The sequence below is a fragment of the Lagenorhynchus albirostris genome, chromosome 21 (genome assembly GCF_949774975.1).
Source record: "Lagenorhynchus albirostris chromosome 21, mLagAlb1.1, whole genome shotgun sequence".
NCBI lineage: Eukaryota > Metazoa > Chordata > Mammalia > Artiodactyla > Delphinidae > Lagenorhynchus > Lagenorhynchus albirostris.
The window spans coordinates 21694891-21720825 of NC_083115.1; the positions used below are offsets into that span (position 1 = coordinate 21694891).

At 41.6% G+C, this 25935-nt stretch overlaps 1 protein-coding gene across 7 annotated transcripts in view; it reads right to left on the bottom strand.

Annotated features, from left to right (window-relative positions):
• SNX25 (sorting nexin 25) overlaps positions 1 to 25935 on the bottom strand; it is a 109071-nt gene that overhangs the window by 20771 nt on the left and 62365 nt on the right. For 6 of the 7 annotated variants that reach the window (XR_009538220.1, XR_009538221.1, XR_009538222.1 and 3 more), the window contains exons 7-10: positions 11172 to 11353; positions 8100 to 8231; positions 5551 to 5823; positions 2449 to 2613 (exon numbers count right to left, since the gene is read on the bottom strand). Coding sequence is in view for 4 of the 7 variants with exons in the window: in XM_060136237.1 (XP_059992220.1) it covers positions 2449 to 2613; positions 5551 to 5823; positions 8100 to 8231; positions 11172 to 11353 (752 nt within the window). In the remaining 3 variants the exon portion in view is untranslated. Of the gene's footprint in view, positions 1 to 2448; positions 2614 to 5550; positions 5824 to 8099; positions 8232 to 9092; positions 9178 to 11171; positions 11354 to 25935 lie in introns of those variants that run through there. The other variant, XM_060136239.1, reaches the window with a different exon arrangement.

Below are 25935 nucleotides of genomic sequence, written 5' to 3' on the forward strand. Positions count from 1 at the left end.
ATATATGATCAAATGATTTTCAACAAGGGTGCCAAGACCATAAGTGGGAAAGGACAGTCTTTTCCACAAATGGTGTTGAGAAAACTGGATCATCACCACATGCAAAACAATGGAGTTGGGCCCTTACATAATACCATATACAAAGGTTAACTCAAAATAGATCAAAGACCTACTCGTAAGGCTAAAACTATTAAATTCTCAGAAGAAAATATGGAGGAGTTTCATGACACAGGATTGGCAATGAGTTCTTGGCTATGACACCAAAGGTACAGGCAACAAGAGAAAATACAGGCCAAATGGACTGCATAAATTTTTAAAACCTTTGTGCAAAGAACACTATCAACACAGTAAAAAGGCAGCTCACAGAATGGGAGAAAATATTTGCAAATCACTTATTTGATAGGGGGCTGATATCCAGAATATATAGAGAACTCCTAAAACTCAACAACAAAAAACAACCTGATTCAAAAATGGGCAACGTACTTGAATAGACATTTCTCCAGAGAAAACAAATAGCCAAAAAGCACATAAAAAGATGCTCAACATTACTAATCATTAGGGAAATGCAAATCAAAACCACAATGAGATACCACCTCACACCCATTAGAACAAATGCTATCAAAAAACAGAAAGTGGGCTTCCCTGGTGGCACAGTGGTTGAGAGTCCGCCTGCCGATGCAGGGGACACGGGTTCATGCCATGGTCCGGGAAGATCCCACATGCTGCGGAGCACGCAGGCTCAGCCTGCGCGTCCAGAGCCTGTGCTCCGCAACGGGAGAGGCCGCAACAGTGAGAGGCCCGCATACCACAAAAAAAAAAAACAAAAAAACCCCCAGAAGGTAACAAGTGCCAGTAAGGATACTGAGAAACTGGAACCCTTATGTGCTGCTGGTGAGAAGGTAAAACGGTGCAGTCACTATGGAAAACAATACAGAGATTCCTAAACAATTAAAACAGAACTACCATATGACCCAGCAATACCCCAAAGAAGTGAAAGCAGGGTCTTGAGATATTTGTACATCCATGTTCAAGGCAGCATTTCTTACCATAGCCAAAATGTGGAAGCAAACCAAGTGTCCATCAATGGATAAATGAATAAACAAAATGTTGTATATACATGCAATTGAATATTAGCCTTAAAAAGGAATGAAATTCTGACACATGCTACCATATGGATGAATCTTGAGTACGTTATGCTAAGGGAAACAAACCAGTCACAAAAGGACAAACACTGAATGATTCTACTCACAGGAGGTACTTAGAGTAGTTAAATTCATAAGAGGCAAAGGGAGAATGGTGGTTGCCAGGGACTGGGGGTAAGGGGATGGGGAATTACTGTTTACTGGGTATAGAGTTTCAGTTTTGCAAGATGAAAAGGAATTCGGGAGATGGATGGTGCTGGTTATATAACAATGTGAACATACTTAATGCCAGTGAACTGTACACAAGGTAAATTTTATGTTATGTATACTTGGCTACAATTTTAAAAAATAAATAATTTTTAAAAAATTCTGTGCTCACCGTCTCCTTGGATCTCTTTTAATGAGAAAACCTATAAGGTTATGCAACTCTGTAGTTTGAGGACAGCAGCTTTGCCTCAACTTTGCCTCATGGCTGCATGTTCAACTCTCCTAAACATGCAGCCCACAAGGACCCTCCTCAGAAAGCCTGCAGGAAGCACATCCTGCATTTTATCATCAGTAAGGGCTGTAATGTTCGGTTCCACAGTCAGCACATTTGCTCCCCAAGGGCAGGTGTTAGACTCTGTTTCACTGATTCTTCATGGTGACCAGCACAGCCTCCTGCACTTACTCATCGCTCAGGCTTCTGAACGCACATTCGAAAAGGGCCAGAGGAGATCACTTTGGGGAAGCAAGGAGTGCCAGCCATTCCTCCCTACATTAGGGAAGCCTCCTTTTTCCACCAAAGAGGCATGAACACAAAGCAGAAAGCCACACCACCCCTTGGGTGTGAGGAATACCACAGTGAGATGCTGTTTACATTTTTTAAACTTTCAAATTCTGTTGGTTTCTAGCGAAACAATGTATTTCTTGCATAATTCTGTGAGGTGCTCTAAGTTGTACTTGCAGTGTTCAAAAGAAAAAAAATTAAGACTGTCCTTGCAGAGTTAACTCACTTCCAGAAACAACTGTGGCACAAGGGGAAGCTCAGCCCCTTCCCCAAAGGCACTGTAGGCAAGTCGGACAAAAGACACAGAGTTACAGCTGAGGATGGGAAAGAACCCCAAATCATAATAGATAAAAGACAAATGCTTTGCTAATTCTATACTAGAAGCAAAAACAAAAACAAAAAACAAAAAAAAGCCAATGGATCTTAGAGTTGAAATTCTTTTTAAAGAAACACTTCTCAACATAAACTGAAAACTACTATTTATCAAATTAGAAAAATGGAAACTTTTAAAGACAACCTTGAAAGCAGAAGAGTTACCTTCTTGTCAGGTTTTGGTGCATTTTGAATAGAATTTAGAGCTTGCCTCTTATAGTCAAGTTTCTCATTTAGTTCTCGTAGTTTGTTTACAGCAAAACTGGTTTGTTCATTAATCCGACTGGTGCCGTCATCCACAGATTCCTCACCAGCCTCACCTCCCGGGTCCTGGGGGAAAACGTCACATGAACCACCATATCTTATAGTGGTGGAATATTCCCTAAGTATTACCTATAGTATAGGTTCTAGATCATTACAATACACTGCTCCAAAGCACTGGATTCCACTACGAATCCATGGTAGAAAGCCTAGAAGTAGACTGTTTTTTCTCAGCTAAGTGAAAAAGCAAAGGACCAGTATTTAGAATCAAAGTAACTGGTATTTGGAATTGCAGTGAAAAAAAAGAAACATTTAATAGCCTAGCGAAAGGCCACACCACTATTTCCCAAATGGTATACCCAAGGGAACCTGCACAGAACAAGGAAGGCAACTGAGTTATCTTCCCAGCTCAACCCAAATGTTCTGTGCCTAAATTTTGACAAAAAAACACTAAGACCTGGCTTCCTTTTGGGCTCCTAAGAATATTATGAAAAATTCACGCGTGTCCCTTTAAAATAGAATTTCCGGGCTTCCCTGGTGGCCCAGTGGTTGAGAATCTGCCTGCCAATACAAGGGACACGGATTCGAGCCCTGGTCCGGGAAGATCCCACATGCCCCGGAGCAAATAAGCCCGTGCGCTACTGAGCCTGCGCTCTAGAGCCCACGAGCCACAACTACTGAGCCCATGCACTGCATCTACTGATGCCCCCGTGCTCTAGGGCCTGTGCTCCGCAACAAGAGAAGCCACCGCACCGCAACGAAGAGTAGCCCCCACTTGCCGCAACTAGAGAAAGCCCGCGCACAGCAATGAAGACCCAACACAGCCAAAAATAATAAATAAATAAAAATAAATTAATTAAAAAAAGATGTGCATGTCTTAATCTTCAGAACCTACGAATACATTAAAATAGAATTCCCAAATTCCCACTAGTGAAAGTATTTTCAGTATACACTTTGCTCAGTCCTTATTTTTACTAATCAACAGGTAGATTATTTTACAAGTAAAATGGTTAGCATTGAAAGTGACTTAAGATTCATAAAGGACCACAGAGTTTGGAAAAACCTGAACAGATTACCAGCAAATAGCATATTAGTCATTAGATTCATGAGCAGCAACAGCATGGAAAGAACTGCTGAGAACTGTCTTCTGGTTCATTTACTCCTTAACTTCCTTCCAGATTTTTTTCGTCTGATTTTTATTAATTGTAACAAACAGTAAAAGAAATTTTTCAAAGAAAAATAAAGTATTAATAATCCCAGAACACCAAGCATTTTTGTATATTCTTTCTAATCCTTGTCCATGAGTATATATATTATGACATCGTCCTACTCCTTGTATACATTCAAGAGGGTATTCTGCCTTTTTCGCATAATATACAAGGCTGTATATTTGAGGGTATTGTAGTCTTCCAAGTTATAACTGCTATGGCTGCATAGTATTCTATGAATTGATAATATACTGAGGCATACCCCTATTGCTATGGGTTGATTCTGCTTTTTTGCCTTCCCAAAACCTAAAATAAACTCCACTGTGCATAAACTTTTTTTTTTCCTACATTTTAGTTCTTTTCATAGGATAAATTTCTAGAAGTGGGACTACTGCAACAAAGAGTAGGAGCTTTCAAAAGATCAGTGATACACACCACCCTGCTCTGAATGCTGGGTGAAGATGCACATTTTTTCACGTTTGTTTACTATTTATTACCTTTCATATTAACTGTCAGTTCAAGTCCTTATTCAGTTTATCTGTTGGGTATTGATTTGGACAAACTTTTCACATTTGAATATTAACCATTTTAATTTCTGAGGTAGAGAGATCGGTTTGTTTTAGCTGGGCTATCCTAAAAATAAAATGCAAGGAGTAACGAGTTTTGGACCAATTAGTTCAGTGGTTTTATACACTGAAAATGTAAAGAACCAAGTAACAAAACTTTTTTTCAAAAGTCTGAATGAATGAATTTACCAACAGTTCAGAGACATCTGCTTCTAATACCATCATGAACAAGTACCTGATTCCTCAGGGCTTGAGATACAGTGAACTGGACAGAAAGAAAGAATCCAAGATAAATTACAATCTTTCTATAAAAGGTGATTCTAAAACACTTTTCCTTTGTACCTTCAAAACCTTCAAACTCATATAGGTCATTAGTAGTAAAGGGAGACGGCAACTGGGGCTATCCAAAATGACCCAGGACACTATAAGAAAATCAGACTTCAGGTATGGCTGGACAAGGTTTCTTTCAAAACATCTTAATTTCATCTGATTTTTTTTAAACTCCAAAATATTTCCTGCAGACTCCTCCTGCATCCTCTACCTCTCCTCATTTCTTCCCCATCCTTTTTGTCTGTTCTCCAGCGGGACTGTTGTGCTAATGATTCTCTTACTTGGTCACAAATGTCCCACCCCACAGATTTTCTGCCCTCACTTTTCAGGAGTCAAACCCAGCTGTGTCTCAGGCAGACAGAGCAGGGGGCGGTCTCTGACTCAGCAGCGGCTGGTGGTACCCAGCTGGTCAGAAGGACAAAGACAGAAGTGAGGACGAGAAGCAACAAGGAAATTCAACTTAAAGTTCCACTTAAAGTGCTGTATGCTAAGATGCAGAGAATGGACTTGAGGACACGGGGAGGGGAAAGGGTACGCTGCGACAAAGTGAGAGAATGGCAAGGACATGTATACACTACCAAACGTAAAACAGACAGCTAGTGGGAAGCAGCCGCATAGCACAGCTCGGTGCTTTGTGACCACCTAGACGGGTGGGAGGGAGACGCAAGAGGGAGGGGATATGGGGATATATGTATATGTATAGCTGATTCACTTTGTTGTACAGCAGAAACTAACACAACATTGTAAAGCAATTATACTCCAATAAAGATGTTTAAAAAAAAAAGTGCTGTATGCCAAAAGATAAAGGTGCACACCAAATCTGGCTCACAAAGTCTGCACCCACATAATCATATTCAAAGCTTATCCACTCAAAAGGGAGCAGAAAGTTAAACATGACTCACCATTTCATCCTTGTTGGAAATCAACTGGGAGACATGCTTTTCTTCCTCTTTTATCATCAATTTCTCATACAGATCACTGACAATAAACGAAGGGTAATACCTATCCTTCAGCATCTCATAAACGTCTCCCTGGATTTTGCAGAACACTTCGATTCCTTTATTTCCTACAAGACACTGCTGGATTTCTTTGTAAAGTGATTTTTCCACAGATATTTCTTTGCTCTCCACGAAGAAATTCTGGTAAATTTCACCAACTAATTGTGGAATTTCGTTCTGAAAAGACAGGAAGATGAAGAAAGTAATACCATCTCTGAGAAAAACTATTTTCTTCTGAATTATCTGCATTTTAAAGGTGGAAGGGAGACATGTAGAATGTAGGATGAGTGTGCAAAGGCTTTTGTGGACACATTCAGGGCCAAGGGGTGAGTGTCAGACCCTGAAAAAACAACTGGTTCCTTAAAAGGAACACTTTACGTTGAACAGTTAACAAATGTAATTTCTTTTTAATGCTGGAAGGAAAAAAATAAGAATGAGAACAGTTCTCTTCTTGCAGTGGATTCCTTCTCATAAATCTCAGTTCCACAGGAATACAACTGATCAGCTAAATTCAGTATGACTTTTTCATCCAGTAAAAATAATTAGAAATGCCAACTTCTCACTCCAGAAGAAAGTCAATATAATAATTGTATAATTAGGGCTTCCCTGGTGGCGCAGTGGTTGAGAGTCCGCCTGCCGATGCAGGGGACGCGGGTTCGTGCCCTGGTCCGGGAAGATCCCACATGCTGCGGAGTGGCTGGGCCCGTGAGCCATGGCCGCTGAGCCTGCGCGTCCGGAGCCTGTGCTCCGCAACGGGAGAGGCCACAACAGTGAGAGGCCCGCGTACCACAAAAATAATAATTGTATAATTAAAGAAAGCAAGAGAAATATTCTTCAGAATGATGACTTACTACATTGTAATCAAGCTTGTATTACACAGCTTGGTCTTAAACAAGGTCTCCGCCTAAGTGTACTAAGCCTAATTCGGAAGTGCAAACATCTCATTAACATAACCTTTACATTGCCGCTATAGACAACTTATTAACTCTAGAAATGTTACGAAAAGTCTTCGACGGTAGCAAAAAATGAAGACAAACGACTTAACGAATATTATGAATACAACAAACAATCCGGAAGTTTTACATCCAAATCAGTGTTGCTAGGTCAAAATACAGCTATTTGAGGAAGCTATATCCTCTTATTGCATTGACATTTTTCAACTTGTTTTCAGTAGTTTAGGAAAATTTTTTAGATTGCTCTTTTCAATATTCCTCTGAGAGCAGCCAAAAGTCAAGCTTGTAGTCAAGTCTGGTAAATAAAATATGTAATAAAGTTGGCAAATATAATATTGCGTAAAATGAGGTAATTTGTGGCTTATAAATGAACAATGAAAGACATTCCTAAGAAGATTTAAAAATACTATGAGACTGGATTTAGTTCCTTAACCAAAGTAGTTTGTAATTTGTGATGTATTTTAAGTTGGTATTCAGCCCTAGCAACATTCATATGAAGTGCAAATGAGTAATTTAATGTACATAGTGCTGCTTATGCTTACTTTAATAAGCCTCTCAAGGGTGGCATGGACATATATACACTACCAAATGTAAAATAGCTAGCTAGTGGGAAGCAGCCACATAGCACAGGGAGATCAGCTCGGTGCTCTGTGACCACCTAGAGGGGTGGGATAGGGAGGGTGGGAGGGAGACGCAAGAGGGAGGAGATATGGGGATATATGTACATGTATACCTGATTCACTTTGTTTTAAAGCAGAAACTTTAAAGCTGTAAAGCAGCTTTAAAAACTTTAAAGTTGTAAAGCAACTACACTCCAATAAAAATGTTAAAAATAAATAAGCCTCTCAAAATGCATGTATTATATATGTTGTACATATTGTTATATATGTTTTTAGACATATATATATATATACACACACACACACACACACACACATATATTTCACACTCTTCAATTTAACTCTTAAATATATATCGAGAACTTGCCAAGTGCAGAACACAATGCTTATTGTTGGGCTTTGTGCTGTAATAGGCATCTGTGACCAAAAATTATTTTTTGTCTTGCTTAACACAATCATATTTTAAATTAAAGGAGGACAGTTGTGTAAAATGTGCACATTATGATATTAAAAATAACAAGGTTATGAGATTGAAGTATAGGTGATAAGACCAAATTTATTGTAACAGCCATGTGGGTAATAAGTATATGCCTTTTTTATAATGGGTTAAAAAATAACTACCTGAAACTAAATTCAATAATTGGGAATATTTGTAAATCTTTTTTCCTTGACTACACATTCAAAAGCACTTTTTGTAAAAATGAAATCTAATTCTATTTACCATTATGGGCTAGAACATAATGCCGATAATATACTTGGTTTAAAGTATTCTTTTAATGTATCTTATCTTACAGCTTGATTAAGAAACACAGACATACTGCCTAACATACAAGTTTTCATCAGCTAGTGATTAATATTCCTTTGGGCCTATATATCCTACCTTGTGAGCATTCTTTAAATATTCCACAGACTCCCAAAAGCTAATCAGAGCTCTCCTGTCCATCCTTTCCATGTATGTTCGAAAGTGCTCTCGGTAGGAAGCATTGGCCAAGATATCTTCGAACTGAAGAATCTATGAAGGAAATTTAAGAGAAAGTTTTTAAAAATCAAATTTTAAATATCAGTTTGCTTTAACTTCCAATGGATTACTTTCTACATTCAGGAAAACATGTCTCATTTTCTAAGTTCATAGTCAATGTAATAGAGTACTTCTCTCACCTTCCTAAATTTTAAATTTAAAAAGTTTACTGAATATTCAAAATGCACATATTCAATAAATACCAATTTTCTATTAATCATTCATTCATTCAGCAAAAGCTTTATTTGGTATCTACTCTGTATCAGGCACATTTCTAGGAAATGAAACAGACAAAAATCCCTGCCTTATGGGATGTATTGCTAAAAGCAATCGTGCCAATAATAGAAAAAATGAAGAGAAATATATAAAAGACCAGGAAGCTGGAGCCTAATAATTTGGCATTTTTGCTTTCCATCCTATTTTCATATAGCTGAGGAAATCTACAAATGATTTCATACCTTGTCTTTTTGTTTATAATATCACATTCGTTAAAAAAAATCTTTTGTATGCAATTTTAATTGGCCCATAAAACTATTGTAGAGATGTATCACAATTACTCCTTTGTTTACTATTTTGAATGCTTACAGAAAAGAAAAACCACTATTTGAAGACACAGTGAGATCAATCTCGAGTATGGACTGCTATAATATGAGAAAGCAGATGAGTTTCATGATAATTCATGACTCAACTAGGAGAAATGCCTCAAATTAATTTAGAAGGAGTTTAACTCCTATATCCTTAGTTATTAATTAGTAATAAAAATGATGTCTATGTATACTGCAACAAAGAGAAAACTTACATTTAAGATTTTTTAAATTAATATTGTGGCAATTGGAAAAATTTCAGAAATGTTACCAGTTAAGATCTTTCTAACATCAAGTACATATGATCAATGCATGTTCAACTCTTTCTGCCACTGACAGTAAGTCCTCAATCTGTTCTGTGGACAGAAAGGGGCAGGCATTTTTCTAATAACTTTTGATAACTAAGTAATCAAAAGTGATCCCTTGCTACAGACCATTAATATTTAGGATTTAGTTTACTAACTTTGGGAGACTGTAGCATGTATCCTCACTTTATGTACACCTACCAGCGAAGCATTTTTCGGTACAAATCCTAACCGTACAGGCTCCAAAGAAGTCTGAAGGCTCCCATGTCGACTCTGGCTGGGAATGACAGATCACTCAGACAGCAATCCATTTTTAACATGGGGAGGAGCTGAGCAGGAAAGACTCTCAACAATTCTAAGGAAGTCTTCCCAGTATAATTTCATGGATTGAAATGAATTTCAAGTTTGATACAAATCCACATATTTGCAAAATCAAGTCCAAAACATCTTCTAAATTAGCCACTTTTAGATTCTTTTATTGTGTCTTATGAACACTCTTATGTTTAGTTCTAAAAGTGCAAATATATGCAAATAAATGACAGCAAATATATCTCAAGTCTAACTGAACATCTGATATATCTCATATCTTAGTGGTGAATTAACCAAGTTCTCTACTCCATTTGTTTTCTATTTTCTCTTGAAGCCTGCATAAGCCTTTCACTGATTCACACCTACACTAACGGTGTGGGTCTGTGTCACCAGGATAAGGAGACTGCACACTTCTGAGTCAAATGTGTTAACGTGAGATGAACTCAATCTCATTGTGTTAATGTAAGATGAACTAATCTCAGTAATTCTGAGCCTGTTGTGTGGAAGTGGAAAGAAAAGACTGGGTAGGTCCACGTTGACACTACTGCTAAATATATGATTAAAAAATATATATATATAGAGAGAGAGACAATGTAATACCAATTAACATTTACTAAGGGCTTCCATATAGCAAACGCTGTGCTCTTGCATTAATTTCCTTCTGTTGGATCAGCACGTTTCCTTCTGTCCTAAGACTTCTGGTAAGTTCTGGGAGGGCTGATGCCACAATCAATAATCTCTGGGCAGAAGACAAAAAATTGTCCTGGTGGATGTCACATATGCCGAAGGCCATGAAGTATTTCAGGCTGGAAGGTAGCCTATGAAGGCAGATTGTTCTTTATTCCCCTCAGGGATTTTTATTTACTCCTTTTTCACTATCTCCCAGACCCACTGGATCTGGTTTCATGATGCATACTCTATTAACTTAGTTTTATGTTTTGTGTGTATTACCCCTTGACCAGCAGGTTAATTTTTCTCTAGGAAATATACCCCCTAAGCACTCAAAAGGACCACAAGGCCTAGAAGAGTAAGTAAATGTGCTCTTAATACCCCCAACATGTTACCAAGAGGGACCCAGGCCCAAGATTCTCTAGCTGCCGAATACCTACGATACACTCATGAGACTATCTACAGCGTACTAATGAGAATGTGGAGAATTAGGATCTTGGGACTAATGTTTTATCCCGAAAGGGGAGACCACAACTGGGTTCCTCTTACATTTATAACATCACTAAACATACCCCTGAATAATTACTGCCAGTAATAACAAATGTTTATTAAGTGCTCATTATACACCAAGTACCATACTTACCATTTTATGTGCATTGTTTAATTTAATGATTATCATGCCCTGTAGGGTATGTACAGTTAACCCTACTTTATAAATAGAGTACAGAGAGGCTAACTAACTTGCCCAAAGTCAATCCCCAGCAGACCTGGGATTAAAAGCCAGGCTTTCTGACTCTGTAGCACAGCTTCTTAACTATAATAAAATACTTACTCTCTTTAAGAAATTACCTGATTTGTATTCAGGCCAAAAAATTTAGCAAACTAATAACAGTATGGAAGTCAAGAAGGAAAGATAGACTGAGAGCCCTACAAGAACAACATGTGAGTCTATGTTCTAGAATATACGTCTTAGGTTAAATACCAAGAAGTGAAAAGATTGTCTATGTGATTAAAGCCGTGTTCATAACAAATATGAAACGGCAAAACAAGAAACTACAAAGTTCCACCTTCTGGCTTTGAGGTCCTTCCCCCTCATCCAAGGGCCCATCCTCTTGCTGGTCGTAGGCAGGGCCTCCCAGGATTCTGATCCTCTTCTCACACTGCTTCTTTGCCACAGTCAGTTGGTTAATGTACCTTTTCATGTTCCTGGCCCTCAGGAGATCAGCCTTCATGGCAGCAGTCTCTTTACCTTGAATGAGATAGATGGATAGTACACATTCAGAGGACAAGGTACGAAAGAGGGAACACAGCAGCTGTGGGCCAAATTAATGTCTGATGTGGTACATTCTGAGCCGCAGTGGGTACTAAAGGACAGCCACTATGGAAAACAATATGAAGGTTCCTCAAAAAATTAAAAATAGAACCACCATATGATCCAGCAATTCCACTCCTGAGTATGTATCCAAAGAAAATGAAAACATTAATTCAAAAATATATATGCACCCCAATGTTCATAGCAGCACTACTTACAATAGCCAAGATATAGAAGCAACCTAAGTGACCATCAACAGATGACTAGATAGAGAAGATGTGATACACATATCTATTGGGTTGGCCAAAAGGTTTGTTTGTTTCCGTGAGATGGCTCTAGTAGCACTTAGTTGTCTTTAACTTCATTTGAAACAATTTCGTTAGATTGTATGCATCAGCTGTCACATCAGCGTGCATTTAAAAAACGACTTACCAAGATTGGTGAATTTTTATGTAGCCATTTTAATATTGAAAATGGAAGAAAAAAGCAACATTTTTGGCATATTATTCTTTATCATTTCAAGAAAGGTAAAAACACAACTGAAATGCAAAAAAAGATTTGTGCAGTATATGGAGAAGATGCTGTGACTGATCGAACGTGTCAAAAGTGGTTTTCGAGGTTTCGTGCTGGAGATTTCTTGCTGGAAGATGCTCCACGGGCGGGTAGACCAGCTGAAGTTGATACAATTAAATCGAAACAATAATTGAGAACAGGGCTTCCCGTTGGCGCAGTGGTTGCGAGTCTGCCTGCCGATGCAGGGGACATGGGTTCATGCCCCGGTCCGGGAAGATCCCACATGCCGTGGAGCGGCTGGGCCCGTGAGCCGTGGCCGCTGGGCCTGCGCGTCCGGAGCCTGTGCTCCACAACAGGAGAGGCCACAGCAGTGAGAGACCCGCGTACCAAAAAAAAAAAAAAATTGAGAACAATCAATTATACCACGTGGGAGATAGCCAACATACTCAAAATATCCAAACCAAGCATTGAAAATCATTCGCACCAGCTTGGTTTTATGTTAATTGCTTTGATGCTTGGGTTCCATGTAAGTTAAGCAAAAAAAAACCCTTCTTGACCATATTTCCGCATGCGATTCTCTACTGAAACGTAATGAAAACGTTCCGTTTTTAAAACAAATTGTGACAGGCGATGAAAAGTGGATACTGTACAATGATGTGGAACAGAAGAGATCGTGGGGCAAGCGAAATGAACCATCACCAACCACACTAAAGGCCGGTCTTCATCCAGAGAAGATGATGTGTGTATATGTTGGGATTGGAGGGGAGTTCCTCTATCATGAGCCCCTTCCGGAAAACCAAACAATTAATTCCAACAAGCACTACCCCTGACTAGACCAACTGAAAGTAGCACTCGACAAAAAGCGTCCAGAATTAGTCAAGAGAAAACACATAATCTTCCATCAGGATAATGCAAGACTGCGTGTTTCTCTGATGACCAGGCAAAAACTGTTACAGTTCGGCTGGGAAGTTCTGATTCATCCGCTGTATTCACCAGACATTGCACCTTCAGATTTCCATTTATTTCGGTCTTTACAAACTTCTCTTAATGGAAAAAATTTCAATTCCCTGGAAGACTGTAAAAGGCACCTGGAACAGTTCTTTGCTCAAAAAGATAAGTTTTGGGAAGGTGGAATTATGAAGTTGCCTGAAAAATGGCAGAAGGTAGTAGGAACAAAAGGATGAATACACTGTTCAGTAAAGTTCTTGGTGAAAATGAAAAATGTGTCTTTTATTTTTACTTAAAAAACCAAAGGCACTTTTTGACCCACCCAATATATATTATGGAATATTACTCAGCCATAAAAAGAATGAAATGTTGCCATTTGCAATGTGGATCGACCTGGGGGCTATTATATTTAGTGAAATAAGTCAGACAGAAAAAGACAAATATTATATGTTTTCACTTATATGTGGAATCTAAAAAAACTAAAACAAACGAATGAATGTAACAAAACAGAAACAGACTCAGATACAGATAATAAACCAGTGGCTACCAGAGGGAAGGAGTATATGGGGAGGGCCAACACAGGTGAAGGGGATTAAGAGGTACAAACTACCAGGTATAAAATAAATAAGTTACAAGGATATAGCATACAGCACAAGAAATATAGCCAATATTTTATAACAACTTTATATGGGGTATAATCTATAAAAATAGTGAATCACTACGTTATAGGGCTGTCTCTGGACTACCCATCCTGGACACTTCGTATGAATGGAGTCACACACTACGTGGTCTACGTTGACCAGTTTCTTGGACACACTGGGTAGCTCCCTGCTCCGGGCTTTACTATCCATCCTCTCAGCCTGGCCCCTTCATCCCCCAGGAATCTGCCTGGCTCAGTTCCCCGCCCCCTTCAGGTCCCTAGTTCAGGGTTCAGGGAAGACCTCCCTGGCCACTCTCTTTCTACCTGCAACCTCCACCCTAAAACACCAGTCTTCTCCCGTCTTTCCTTCTCTAGCGCAGCAGTCCCCAACCTTTTTGGCTCCAGGGGCGGGTTTCGTGGAAGACAGCTCTTCCGTGGACAGGGGGTGTGGGGGGTGATGGTTCAGGCAGTGATGCGAGCGATGGGGGGCAGCTGATGAAGCTTCCCCACTGGCTCGGTGCTCACCTCTTGCTGGGCAGCCCGGCTCCTGACAGGGGGTTGGGGGACCCCTGCTCTACAGCACGACTGCCATACTGCATATTCGACTTAGTTATCCTGTATGTCCTCATAAAGGTAGCGTTTTGTCTGTTCACACACTGCTGTACCATCAGCACCTACGAGAGTGCCTGGCAACACACGAGGGACTCATAAAATGTGTTGAGTGGATGTATGATCTGTGTCAAATGTTACCGAGAGATCAACACAACATAGCTAACGTTTTGCTGAGTGCTTGCTGTGGATCAGGTATTGTGCTCTTTCTAGAACTCTGGCTGTGAAGGAGAGAACCAGGGTGAGTCTCCTCACCTCCCATTCTTCAGCTTACTCTGTTACAGTGTCTAGCCCTCCCCTCCATCAAATCCGCTGTGGCCAAGATCACTAGTGGACCTCCATATCAAATGCAGTAGACAGTTGTCAGTAGAGTCTGGAATCAGACTAGAATTCGGGCTCTGCCACCACGAGCTACACGGTCTTAGCGAGACTTTTTAAAAATTTAATTTAAAAACATTTACAATGGGCTTCCCTGGTAGCACCATGGTTAAGAATCCACCTGCCAAAGCAGGGGACACGGGTTTGAGCCCTGGTCCGGGAAGATCCCACATGCCGCGGAGCAACTAAGCCCGTGCGCCACAACTACTGAGCCTGTGCCCTAGAGCCCGCAAGCCGCAACTACTGAAGCTCGTGTGCCACAACTACTGAAGCCCACATGCCTAGAGCCCGTGCTCCACAACAAGAGAAGCCATCACAATGAGAAGCCTGCGCACCGCAACAAAGAGTAGCCCCCGCTCGCCGCAACTAGAGAAAGCCCACGTGCAGCAGCGAAGACCCAACACAGCCAAAAACAAATAAATAAATTTCTTTAAAAAATAGAAAATCACCTCAAAAACATATACAATGGTTTGTTTTCTTAAGCTGACATTATGTAACTTATAAAAAGCAAAAGACTCACACGAAATTAATATTTAAAAACGATGAGCGCTGAGCATTTCCTTGTGGACAACTGACTGGCTTTGCATACACACCTGAAGGCAGGGAAGGGCTGGGTTGAGGGAAGGCATTTTTCTTTTCTTTCTTTTTTTTTAAATGGGCAAGAAATGAGCTGGTTTTAATGCTGATGAGCAGGAACCAGTTAAAAGAAAAAAAGGTGACAGATGGGTACCCAGTAGACACCTGAGGAGGGTGGCTTTGGGAAAGGCCACCTCCTCCACTGTGGTAACAGGCAAGGCACAGCGATGGATGCAGACACAAGCAAATGGGGAGCTGGAGCAGTTCCCTTCCTGGGTTCTGGTTTCTGGAAGTGGGGAGGGAGGTTATCTGCTCAGGGAGGTGCGTAAAAAGGGGGAGGGGACAGAGGCCTGAGTAAAGTGGGCAAAGTGTGAAAGCCACTGTGGAAAGCGGAAGAGCAAGCTCACTTCAGAAACACGGCGGGATTGTTTCCAGTGGTGTCCAGGGCCGAGGCGACCTCTGGATGGGTATAAACCTTCCCGGGCAGGTCAGAGCACAGCTCTGGAGGTGAGTCAGAACACACATGACTTAGACTGGAAGCGGCGACAATAAAAGAGGGTTGGTGTTGTGTTTCTCGATGCCCCTGGACACGGAGTCTAAGTGAAGTTTTACACACCTAGGGAGACCTCCAATTCTCTAGGGTGGTCGTCACTGCCCTCGTGTCACAGAGTCAATCGTGCAGATGCTTACAATAGCACCTAGGCAGGCTGAACAATCAACTGGAAAAACTCAGGCAAGGACGACAAAACACTGTGTCTTTCAGAGCAGCTTTTTCTGACATTTATCACCAACGGTCACAGGCAGACTTCAAGTCAACGTCAGCCTTGCTCAAGAGGGTCTGTCAGGTATTACAGGACGTTTTCCATACATGTGCTGAGGAGACATTTTCATTTGACTTCAGTGATGGTTTCTCAGCATATCCTATTCTTGGCTGACAGAGAGGCCCTGACCAAAGAACTTATCTCAGCACTCATCTGGAGAGGAAAAAAGCGTATTTCAGAGCCCCCTTAGTGGGAAGACAAAAGTAAATGCAGTCTGTCCCCAAATTAGCCTATTGCAAACTAAAACTATTCGCGTGTATACCTAAAGAAATACATGCTGGGACTAGTGAATTTTTCAGAAAAGTTTTCATTTATTTTTCTACCTCCAAAGCTCATGTTAGTTCCATTATACTTAGATTCTAAGGAGCTTAAACTCCTACAGTTATAATCCACTATTCTGCATGTTGATTACAGTTATTTTAAATAGATTTAAAGCACATATCCTTAAACTATTTTGCTTTGGTTACATTTACTTTAAACATTCCAAACATACATCCTTAAACTCTAAATTCTGTACATAACATTTAAGCTACTTTCAAATTGGGGGACAAAAACTTGCCCTTTATAGAATAAACCTAGACTGCAATTTTAATTTTGGGTTAAAATAGACTAATAAAAAGAAAGATATAGAGAAAGAAACTGACACACATTTAACAACAACCAAATTCTTCTCCTGAGAAGGCTTAAAAAAGTCTTTCTAAAAGGACAAAAACTGAGGCAAATTCCAAAGGGAAGGAAGAAAGAGAATAAACCTTCCCCTAAAACCCAGCTGCAGAGCTGAGAAAACATTCTGGAGTCCTGCCTGAATGTCCCCTGCTCACGTGAATGCATTCTGTTTGTTAAGGGCAAGACAAAGCCATTGTCTGATGACAAAGCTTGTTGCTAACAAACGCTACGGCAACTTGCTGCTTAGACAATTCTGTTTATTTTTGCCTCAGAAAACCAATGCCATGTTCAGGGCTAAATGACTAACAGGGCACTCCAGCAGCGCACGCGACTGCCGTGCAAAAATCCCAGTAAATCCAGCGATGCAGATGAATACGCTTCTTTGTGACCTGAGAACCCGTCCATCCAAGAAATCTTCACGCCAAGAGAAGCGCAGGCAAGAGGGTGGAAGATGCGCTGCCCAGCTCAAGCGAGACTCCTGCAGCTGTCTCTCTGCAGAGACCTAGGTAATGCTGCACACTGTTAAAAACCGGTTAACCACACAATGTTTAATCCAGCTTAAAAAAGAAGGCCGAGACCACAAACAGTGGCAGGTGACACACTGGGTGGCAGTGGCTCTTTGCACGGGTGCCGAGAAGAACACACGAGTGATATAATCTTCTACGACAATTAATTATAAATGTCTACTGTTTTCCTTCCTATAGAGTCTAGATTCTACTGAGGTCAGAGCAAAAGGAAAGGGGGTCATTTGCGGAAAAAGACATTTGGACTAGACCTTAGGCGAACCCTTAAGGATATTTCAGTGGACCTATGAACAACATCACAGGACTGCTTTTTGCTGTAAGCCTTCTGCCCATAACATAGTTCTTCCTTAAGTGAGTAAAGTGACTTGCAGTAAAACAAAAACACCAGGGGACAACTGTTAGATACTATTTCCAATGTGGCAAAGGAGGGTAAAGTAACCTACAGTGCAAACCAAGGGCTCCAGAAGTAGCACAAGTATAACTGGGTTCAAATGGCACCGCTGTATTTTTCAAGTACTCAAAAGTGTCAACAATAGATTATTTCTTTTCTCATAGTGCGCTATCAAATTCCAAGGCACAGCCTAACTGCAACAGCCTCGGCAGGTTGACTGAGGAATTCCACGGATGACACACGGCAGGATCTCTCAGCCTGGGCACCGGCGACATTCTGGGTGGATAAATCTTTGCTGTGGGGCTGTCCTGTGTATCATGGGATGTTTAGCAGCATCCCTGGCCTCTACCACTAGATGCCAGTAGCATCCCTTTCCCCCTGTGTGACAGCCAAAAATGTCTCCAGACCTTGTCAAATGGCCCTGTCCTCCCACCCCACTGAGAAGTATTAATACAGAGGCACAGCTCCTGTGAGAGTGCAGAAGGCAAGGCTACACTACCCCGACTCCCCGCATTGGGTTCTGTCCCCCACGATGCACAGGTCTCCTCACACCCCCCCATGCAATCAAGGGAAGGGATTAGGGGGTTCCTCGCTAGAAAATGTCACCGACAGGCTAACAAGTCTTTGAATCTTTCTTGGACATTAAAATACAAGTTTCAATAAACCCCCTTGAGAAGAGGGTTCAAGAAACAGGTATGGATTTACTCAGGGACTAGTCCAGTTTCCAAAGGAGAAATGGTGCTTCCTTCTTACTGTGAAGCTGACGGCAATTCTCAGTAGTTACTGATCGTCACAAACTTCTTCAGAGTTATCTGAAAATCACCTCAAAAGCTGCCCAGGAACTAAAACAATATTTACCTTTCTTTTCAACTTGAGGCCGGAATGTTCCCTGTTTTACAAGTGGGATTCTCTTACCACACCAAACACCTGAAATTTCAAAGTCTGGAGTGTGTCACTCCACTTTAGTAGAAAGTATATTTGAGGAATAAGCAGAGATCCTATAGCAGGAGCTGATGGTGGAGCCTCTCATGTTATAGTGGAGAAGAATACAGGGGCCTCACGGGCCAGGCAAGGCCGAGTCAGGGTGCCTACAGCGCACCTTTTATCTCCTTCCTTTAAACATCTCAAGGGCTGAAACTTCCAGTACTTCCTTTGGCTTAAGGCCCTCCAGCATGCTTGCAATAGATTTTTTAAATAATAGCGTCCTATCAGTTAAATCCACACATCAAATTGCCGGGAGAACCCTTCTCCCACATTAGAGCTGTGACTTGAACAGACAGAAGACAGACACTTAGAACGCAGTTCTGACGCGTACGATTTCTAAGTTTGGAGCATGACTCGCGTAGCATCTGCCTGTGTGAGTGAGCAGTGCGGTGGGAAGAGTCCAGGACTAAAGTCCAGGAGACGTGGGTTCAAGTTCCAGATCAGCATGACTAACGAGGTACCTGTTTAACATCTCTGGACCTGAACTTTATTCGTATAAATGCAGGTCTTAGAATGGAAGATGACTAAAGTTTTCTGGGAGAAGAGAGGTGGGAGCAGAGTTGGATATAAAATTATATATGTGTAATTTTATATGTAACTATATAAAACTACACTCTCTGTAGAGAGTGTAATGGAAATGCCCTGAGCCCTCGGTCCCTCAAGGCAGGTAAGGGATGGGGCTGTGTTGGATGTTGGGGAAGGAACCGCAGGCTCTGGACGCTGCCGCACTCAGAGCATCAGGGCTGGGCAGAGGGAAACCCTGGCAAGCGCTCTGCAGCAATGGCCTGGGGTGCTTTCTAAGTTTAGGTCATTCATAAATTAGAAACTGTGTCAAATTACTGCAATGCTAGGAAGTTAGATCACAGAGCATTAGAAAGGACTCTGAGAAGTCCGCTAGAGTCTACAGAGTAGCTCCTTCGTTCAGGCAGGGACACCTTTACATCCCAAATCAGATGAGAAATATTATTAAAAAAATAATTCCTAATGGAAATCATTATGGTTCTTATCAACAAGTAACTGTGTGTATGTACATACTCAATATAGTCTGAAGTTCTTCTACACTTCTGCTTGACACATTCAGTTCCAAAACTCTTTACTTACACTCTAAACGAGATACACACAATGTTGCCAACACCTCCCAATCTACACTATGAGCACGTCACCCCCAAGAGTGCAGTATTTATATACGGCAGTTTCTACCAGACTCAAATCAACATTATGTCCCTCTTCGCAGTCAGCTGAATAAATACTACTCTTGAATCACTTTATTCTCTTTTTTCTTTAACAATTCATTTAATGTTTCAGTATCATTAGTCAGAAGTCTTGTTAATTTGCAGGGTCTGTTTGTCCATAGAGGATACTTTATTTCCTACCAGGGAAACAGCTTATGTGTTTTGTTTTGCTTTTTAATTTTTATTGGAGTATAGTTGATTTACAACGTTGTGTGTTAGTTTCAGGTATATAGCAAAGTGAATCAGTCATATGTATACATATATCCACCCTTTTTTTTTTTTTAGATTCTTTTCCCATATAGGCCATTACAGAGTATTGAGTAGAGTTCCCTGTGCTGTACAGCAGGTTCTTAATTAGTTATCACTTTAACTATTCATTTTTGTTTATTTGCGGTACGCGGGCCTCTCACTGTTGTGGCCTCTCCCGCTGAGGAGCCCAGGCTCCAGACACGCAGGCTCAGCGGCCACGGCTCATGGGCCCAGCCGCTCCGCGGCATGTGGGATCTTCCCGGACCGGGGCACGAACCCGCGTCCCCTGCATCGGCAGGTGGACTCTGAACCACTGCGCCACCAGGGAAGCCCCACTTTAACTATTCTTGATAACATTTCAGGATCCAGAACAGCAGTGGGGTGGGGGAAAGCTTTAAAGGGAGCTGAAATACTGGGCTCATTCACATCCAACTGCAGGGAAAATGTAGCACATGTTCCATTACTACTAGAATTCCTACACTTGGCCAGTATCTTAGTTCGGGCAACTATAACCAAATGCCACAGACCGGCTGGCTATAAACAACAGAAATGTATTTCTCACAGTCTGGAGACTGGGAATCCAAGATTAGGGTGCCACCACAGTTGAGTCCTGGTGAAGGCCCTCTTGTCAGTGGCAGACTGCCACCTTCTTGCTGTGGCCTCACACGATGGGAGAGGCTGGGGATCTCTCTGCAGCCTCTTTTATAAGTCACCAAGTCCATTCATGAGGGCTCCACTGTCACGACTTAAGCACCTCCCAAAGGCCTCACCTCCTAATACCATCAAGTTCGGATGTTAGGATTTCAACGAAAGGATTCTGGGGGAACACGATTATTGAGACCCTAGCAGCCAGCTAATTTTACTAGACCACTTCTCAACTACCTGGGCTGTTCTAATTGTAAATAAAAAGCTAGAGTTGGGCACTAAAATGCAAACGCGAACAGATCACTGGCTCTACTGTAGCGGTCCTCACGGTGTGGTTACTGGATAAGCAACATCAGCATCTCTGGGGAACCTGTGAGGAATGCGAACTTTCAGGGCCCACTCAGAGCCACAGAATCACAGACTTTGGGGCCCAGAAGCCTGCATCTTACCAAGCCCTCCAGGTGATTCTGACACACACTATAGTTTGAGAACGACTGGTCTCCAGGATTAAGCCCGAACTTCTCAGGACAGCTCCCAAGGCCCTTTAGGATCGGCCCCCATCTTCCCATCGAGGCTCATCTCTCCATTACATCCCAAGCACCTGCACAGTGTCTCAGCTGACATAACCCACATACAAACGCACACGGGGCAGCATCCAGCCGCAGCCACCCGACAAGCCCAAAGGGGATGAGAGCCACTCAATCTTTTGGACTCAACTCTGCTACCCTTAAGAAAACGCCTTTCTTGAGCTCTGGCCCAGGTAGAGCTGACACTCCACACATCTGTGCCACTACTCAATCCTGAACCTGCAACACTCACTGAATTTATCAAATTGTACTGTGATTTTGTTTGTGTATCCACCTGTCTCCTCCTGAAGGTCGGGGACAGTTTCATGCATTGCACAGCTGTGCCTCATACATAATGGCACTCGCAAGATGTTTGCTGAGTGACTGAAGACCTACTTCTGGCGATTCCTTCTCTGAAGGAAGATATCCTTCAGAGTCCTTTCTCTACTGACGTGAAGGATCCTATGAACTCAGGTGGTCTTTCATCTACTCAGGATCAGCGGGGGGCGGGGGGGGAGGTGTTGTGAACAAAGCAGAGAAATTCGAGATAAAATATAAAGGATAAGTAGGAGTTACCTAGGCAGAGTGATACTGAGTGTAGGGCAGCATTCCAAGAAGAAGAAACAGAATGTGCAAAGAATATGAGGTGGGAGGAACTGGGGTGAGTTGAGGAAAGAGAAAAGTGAGTGTGGCTGGAGTTCAGAGGGAGGGGGTGGTCTGGCGGGAGATGAGGCGGGAGATGAGGCTGAAGATGGAGATGGGGCCAGAGCAAGCAGGGCCTTGCAGGTTTCGCTTCGAAGCATTGTTATTCTAAGAACAATGGGAAGACAATGAAAGGTAAGCATGGGGGTGGCATGATTAAGATCTGTATTTTTAAAAAATCACTCTGGCTTCAGTATGAAAAATAAATTGAATAGGGGCAGGAGTGGATACAAGGAAACCAGTTAGGAAGCTACTGCCTTAGTTCGAGAGAGACGGGTGGTGGAAAATGGTGGTGCAGAGAAAGAGCCGAGTTGAGATATACTTAGAGGTCAGTCTGTGGGACGATAATGGACTAGATAAAGCACATGACGGAGAAGGAATGAACAAGGAGGACTCCTAGGTTTCTGACTTACTCGGACGGATGGCAATGCCATTCACAGAGACAAGAAACTACAGAAGATGGCCAGTTACGTGGGACCTGATCTGGACCTTTTCATTTGGTGGTGTCTTTTGATATCCAAATAAAAATGTGCAGTAAACAGTAGGTAAGTAAAAAAGCAGAGAATAGAGGTTCTGTAGATAGAAATTTGGAAAGTCATCAGCATATAAAGGAAAGACTAACCAGACAAAGAACACAGAAGCAGTGCCACCCAAGGAAACTGTGGTGATGAAGGATATGCTCCACGCTATCCAATACGGTAGCCACACATGGTTACTGAACACTTGAAACATAACTGATGTGACTGAGAAGCAAAATTTTACATTTTTATTTACTTTCAGTTAATTTAAATAGCCACATATGCTAATGGTTACTATATTGGACAGCACAGGTATAAAATAATGAGAGTTAGAAACAAATCCTGAGGAACTCCAACATCTAAAAGCTGAATAGAGACAAACAAGCAAGCAGAAAAACAAACAAACAACTAGAATGACAGAGTGCTAGCCAGGGCAGGCTGAAAGCTCAGCAAGACAGTAGTCACCAATGTCTCAAAGATGCTGCCGAACAGTCAAAGATGAAGACGGAAAAATGTTCACTGAAACTAGCTAGCTGGACTTACTAAACTTCCCAAATCCCATCACCAACAAGAAGCTGACGTGGTTAGCGGGTAAAATTCAGGCCTCCGCCAATACGTTTGGCCAGCATGAATGGTAAAATAAGGTCAGAGGCAAGAAAATTTTGTGAGCAGACTTAACTTCTGAGACCAAGTGCTTCAAATTGTTTAATATCTATGAATTTGCTCTAAGAACCTCCTTCTCTAATCAACCTAATTTTCTTGCCCATAGGACAAGGATCTGAGTTAGATGGTCTCAAAACTTTTTTATTTTTATGATTATTTACTTTCCCTAGAATTGTATCAGCAGTTAAACTAGCTGAGGCACTGTAAAGACTTTTAAAATCATTCGATACCTTATTTCTTAAAAAGATCAAAATACCGTAAGAAAAAAGCCATCAAGAAAAGAATCAAACTGAAATTTCTACATTGTTAAAGAGAGGAACTTGCTCTGCATTTAAGATAAACTAATCTACTTATGAACCTGAAACATGTACAGAGTTTTGTGTGAATTTGCTGGAGTCTGTTGACACTCAGAAGCCTTATTTGAACCTTCCTGTGTATACAAAGTAAAGCGGTCCCCCCGACCCTACTCTATCATCCTGAAAAAAGTCAATGCAGAGTCAGCTGGTTAATTCCTTAAGGTTTCAGAGGAAACACAATTAGGTAATTTCTCCCCACTTGTTATATGGCATTTTTTCCTCTGAATCCTCAAACTATTTTCACAATTGCATACCATTTCTTAATCATCAACAATTATAGTTGAAAAAGACCTACCTGAAACATATTTATATGTAGCAACAAAATTATACTTTAGCATATATATACTATTTTCATAAATAAAGTTCCCATCTCTAGTTTGAATCCTAAGTATTCTTAGTATCTTCCACCTGGTCATTCTTTTTTTTAAACTTCTTCAGTTTCCCACTCACAAAGAGGACATGGAACTAGGAGAAATAACACTGGAAACGAAACTGCTTAAAACCTCACACACAACCCGGCAGCATCATTACACGGTCACTCTGAGCACAGCCCGATTTTCCAGGTTTAAGGAAACAGTGCAGACAGGTGCAGCTGGTGACGAGAGGTTAACACACAGACTGAGGCTTTTCCCAGATTCTCCGCTCGATGATATTTTCACTAGATCGCACTATCCTCAAAAAACAACAAAACGATTCTATTTGAGGGGAGCCTTTTAATGGTAAAAATCAAAGTTCCTGTAGTGCCTTTTACAGGGCGGGAAAAAACACACACAAAAAACATCTGTCTGGAAATAAATTACAGATTAATTTGAGAAAGAATGAGATAAAGTAACTTTTTATGTGACAGCTGTACATCAAAGGTCACAGAGAAATAAGAACTGTTTCCAATAATATGTTACTGGACATTTTATTAAAAGAAAAAGGACAATGGGGAATGTTCAATTTGACCTTCCATTTTATTAAAAAAATAAATGGGCTTCCCTGGTGGCGCAGTGGTTGAGAGTCCGCCTGCCGATGCAGGGGACGTGGGTTCGTGCCCCGGTCCGGGAGGATCCCACGTGCCGTGGAGCGGCTGGGCCCGTGAGCCATGGCCGCTGAGCCTGTGCGTCTGGAGCCTGTGCTCCGCAACGGGAGAGGCCACAGCGGTGAGAGGCCCGCGTACCTCAAAAACAAACAAACAAACAAACAAAAAAACCTGCACTTAAATTATAACAACCTAATTCTTTAAGATTGAAACCACCTACACATGAACTTCAAGAGTGAGACAGCAGATGGTATTATTTATGAGGGAAGTCACTTCAGACTCTTAACACATTATTCTCTCCTAACAATGGGCTGTGTAAAGATACACATAAATAGGAGACGATTAACTATTAGCTCTTTGTTGTCACTTCCAAGCACTTCTCCTCAGGGTTGCTCTCTCCCCACAGCGTGAATCCCAGCTTAGAAACGCCGGATGGGCACTTCTCCACCCTCCTGTCGTCCCAGGTCCACAACGCCAGGACCGGTGAGCTCTCTCACCCCTGACCCAGACTCCTACACATCTCCTGACTCTTTGAGTGTCTTCACTGAGAAACCCTTTAATGATCACCAAGAGCAGGCAACCCAAAGACTGAGGAAACTGAGGCCTAGAGAAGTGAAGGACGTGCCCAGGTTTCACTGGGAAGCTGGCAAGAGAACCAAGCCCTCCTAAACTCCAGCTCCCGCACTTCTTCTTCTGCACCCAAACCTCATCTCACCAACCTGAAGCAGCGGGACCTCACAGGAACAGCAGCAGACTAGGAGTTGGGACCTCAGACGTAAGCTCTGGACAGCCATGTCCTCATCTGTAAAGGCAGCAGGCGGTACCAGCGCCATCATGTCCCCCCATCTGATCCCTCCCCACATCCAATTAGTTGCCAACTAGGCTGTCTTTCCTTTATAACCTTCCTTATCAATCCTTTCCTTTTCACCACCATTATCTACACCCTGATTGCTATACGTCATTCCTGGACACTGTGTCACCCTCGGTCTTTTATTTTAGCCACTCTAGTGGGTGTGAAGTGGTATCTCATATGAGGTTTGATTTGCATTTTCCTAACGTCTAATGACGTAGGGCATGTTTTCAAGTGTTCATCAGCCATTTGTAGATCTTCTCTGGAGAAGTGCCTATACAAATCCTTTGCCCATTATCCAATTGGGTTGTCTTTTGATTACTGAGTTGTATGAGTTCTTTATGTATTCTGGATACAAGCGCTATATCATATACATGATTTGCAAATACCTTCTCCTATTCTGAGGGTTGTCTTTTTACTTTCTTGCAGAAGACACAAGTTGTTAACTTTAGATGAAATCCAATTTACCTTTTTTTGGTCACTTATACTTCCCCTCATTCTTATACAGACCCACACAGTTTGCTAGAATACTGATTCCATGGAACCTGTCTTTGTTCTGGACATGAAGACACACAGTAGCTGAAATTGCCTATATGGTTTTGGCTGCCCAACTTTTTTCTGAGATTTTACTTCTTAATCTAAACCCTATTATAGACTTAAAAGA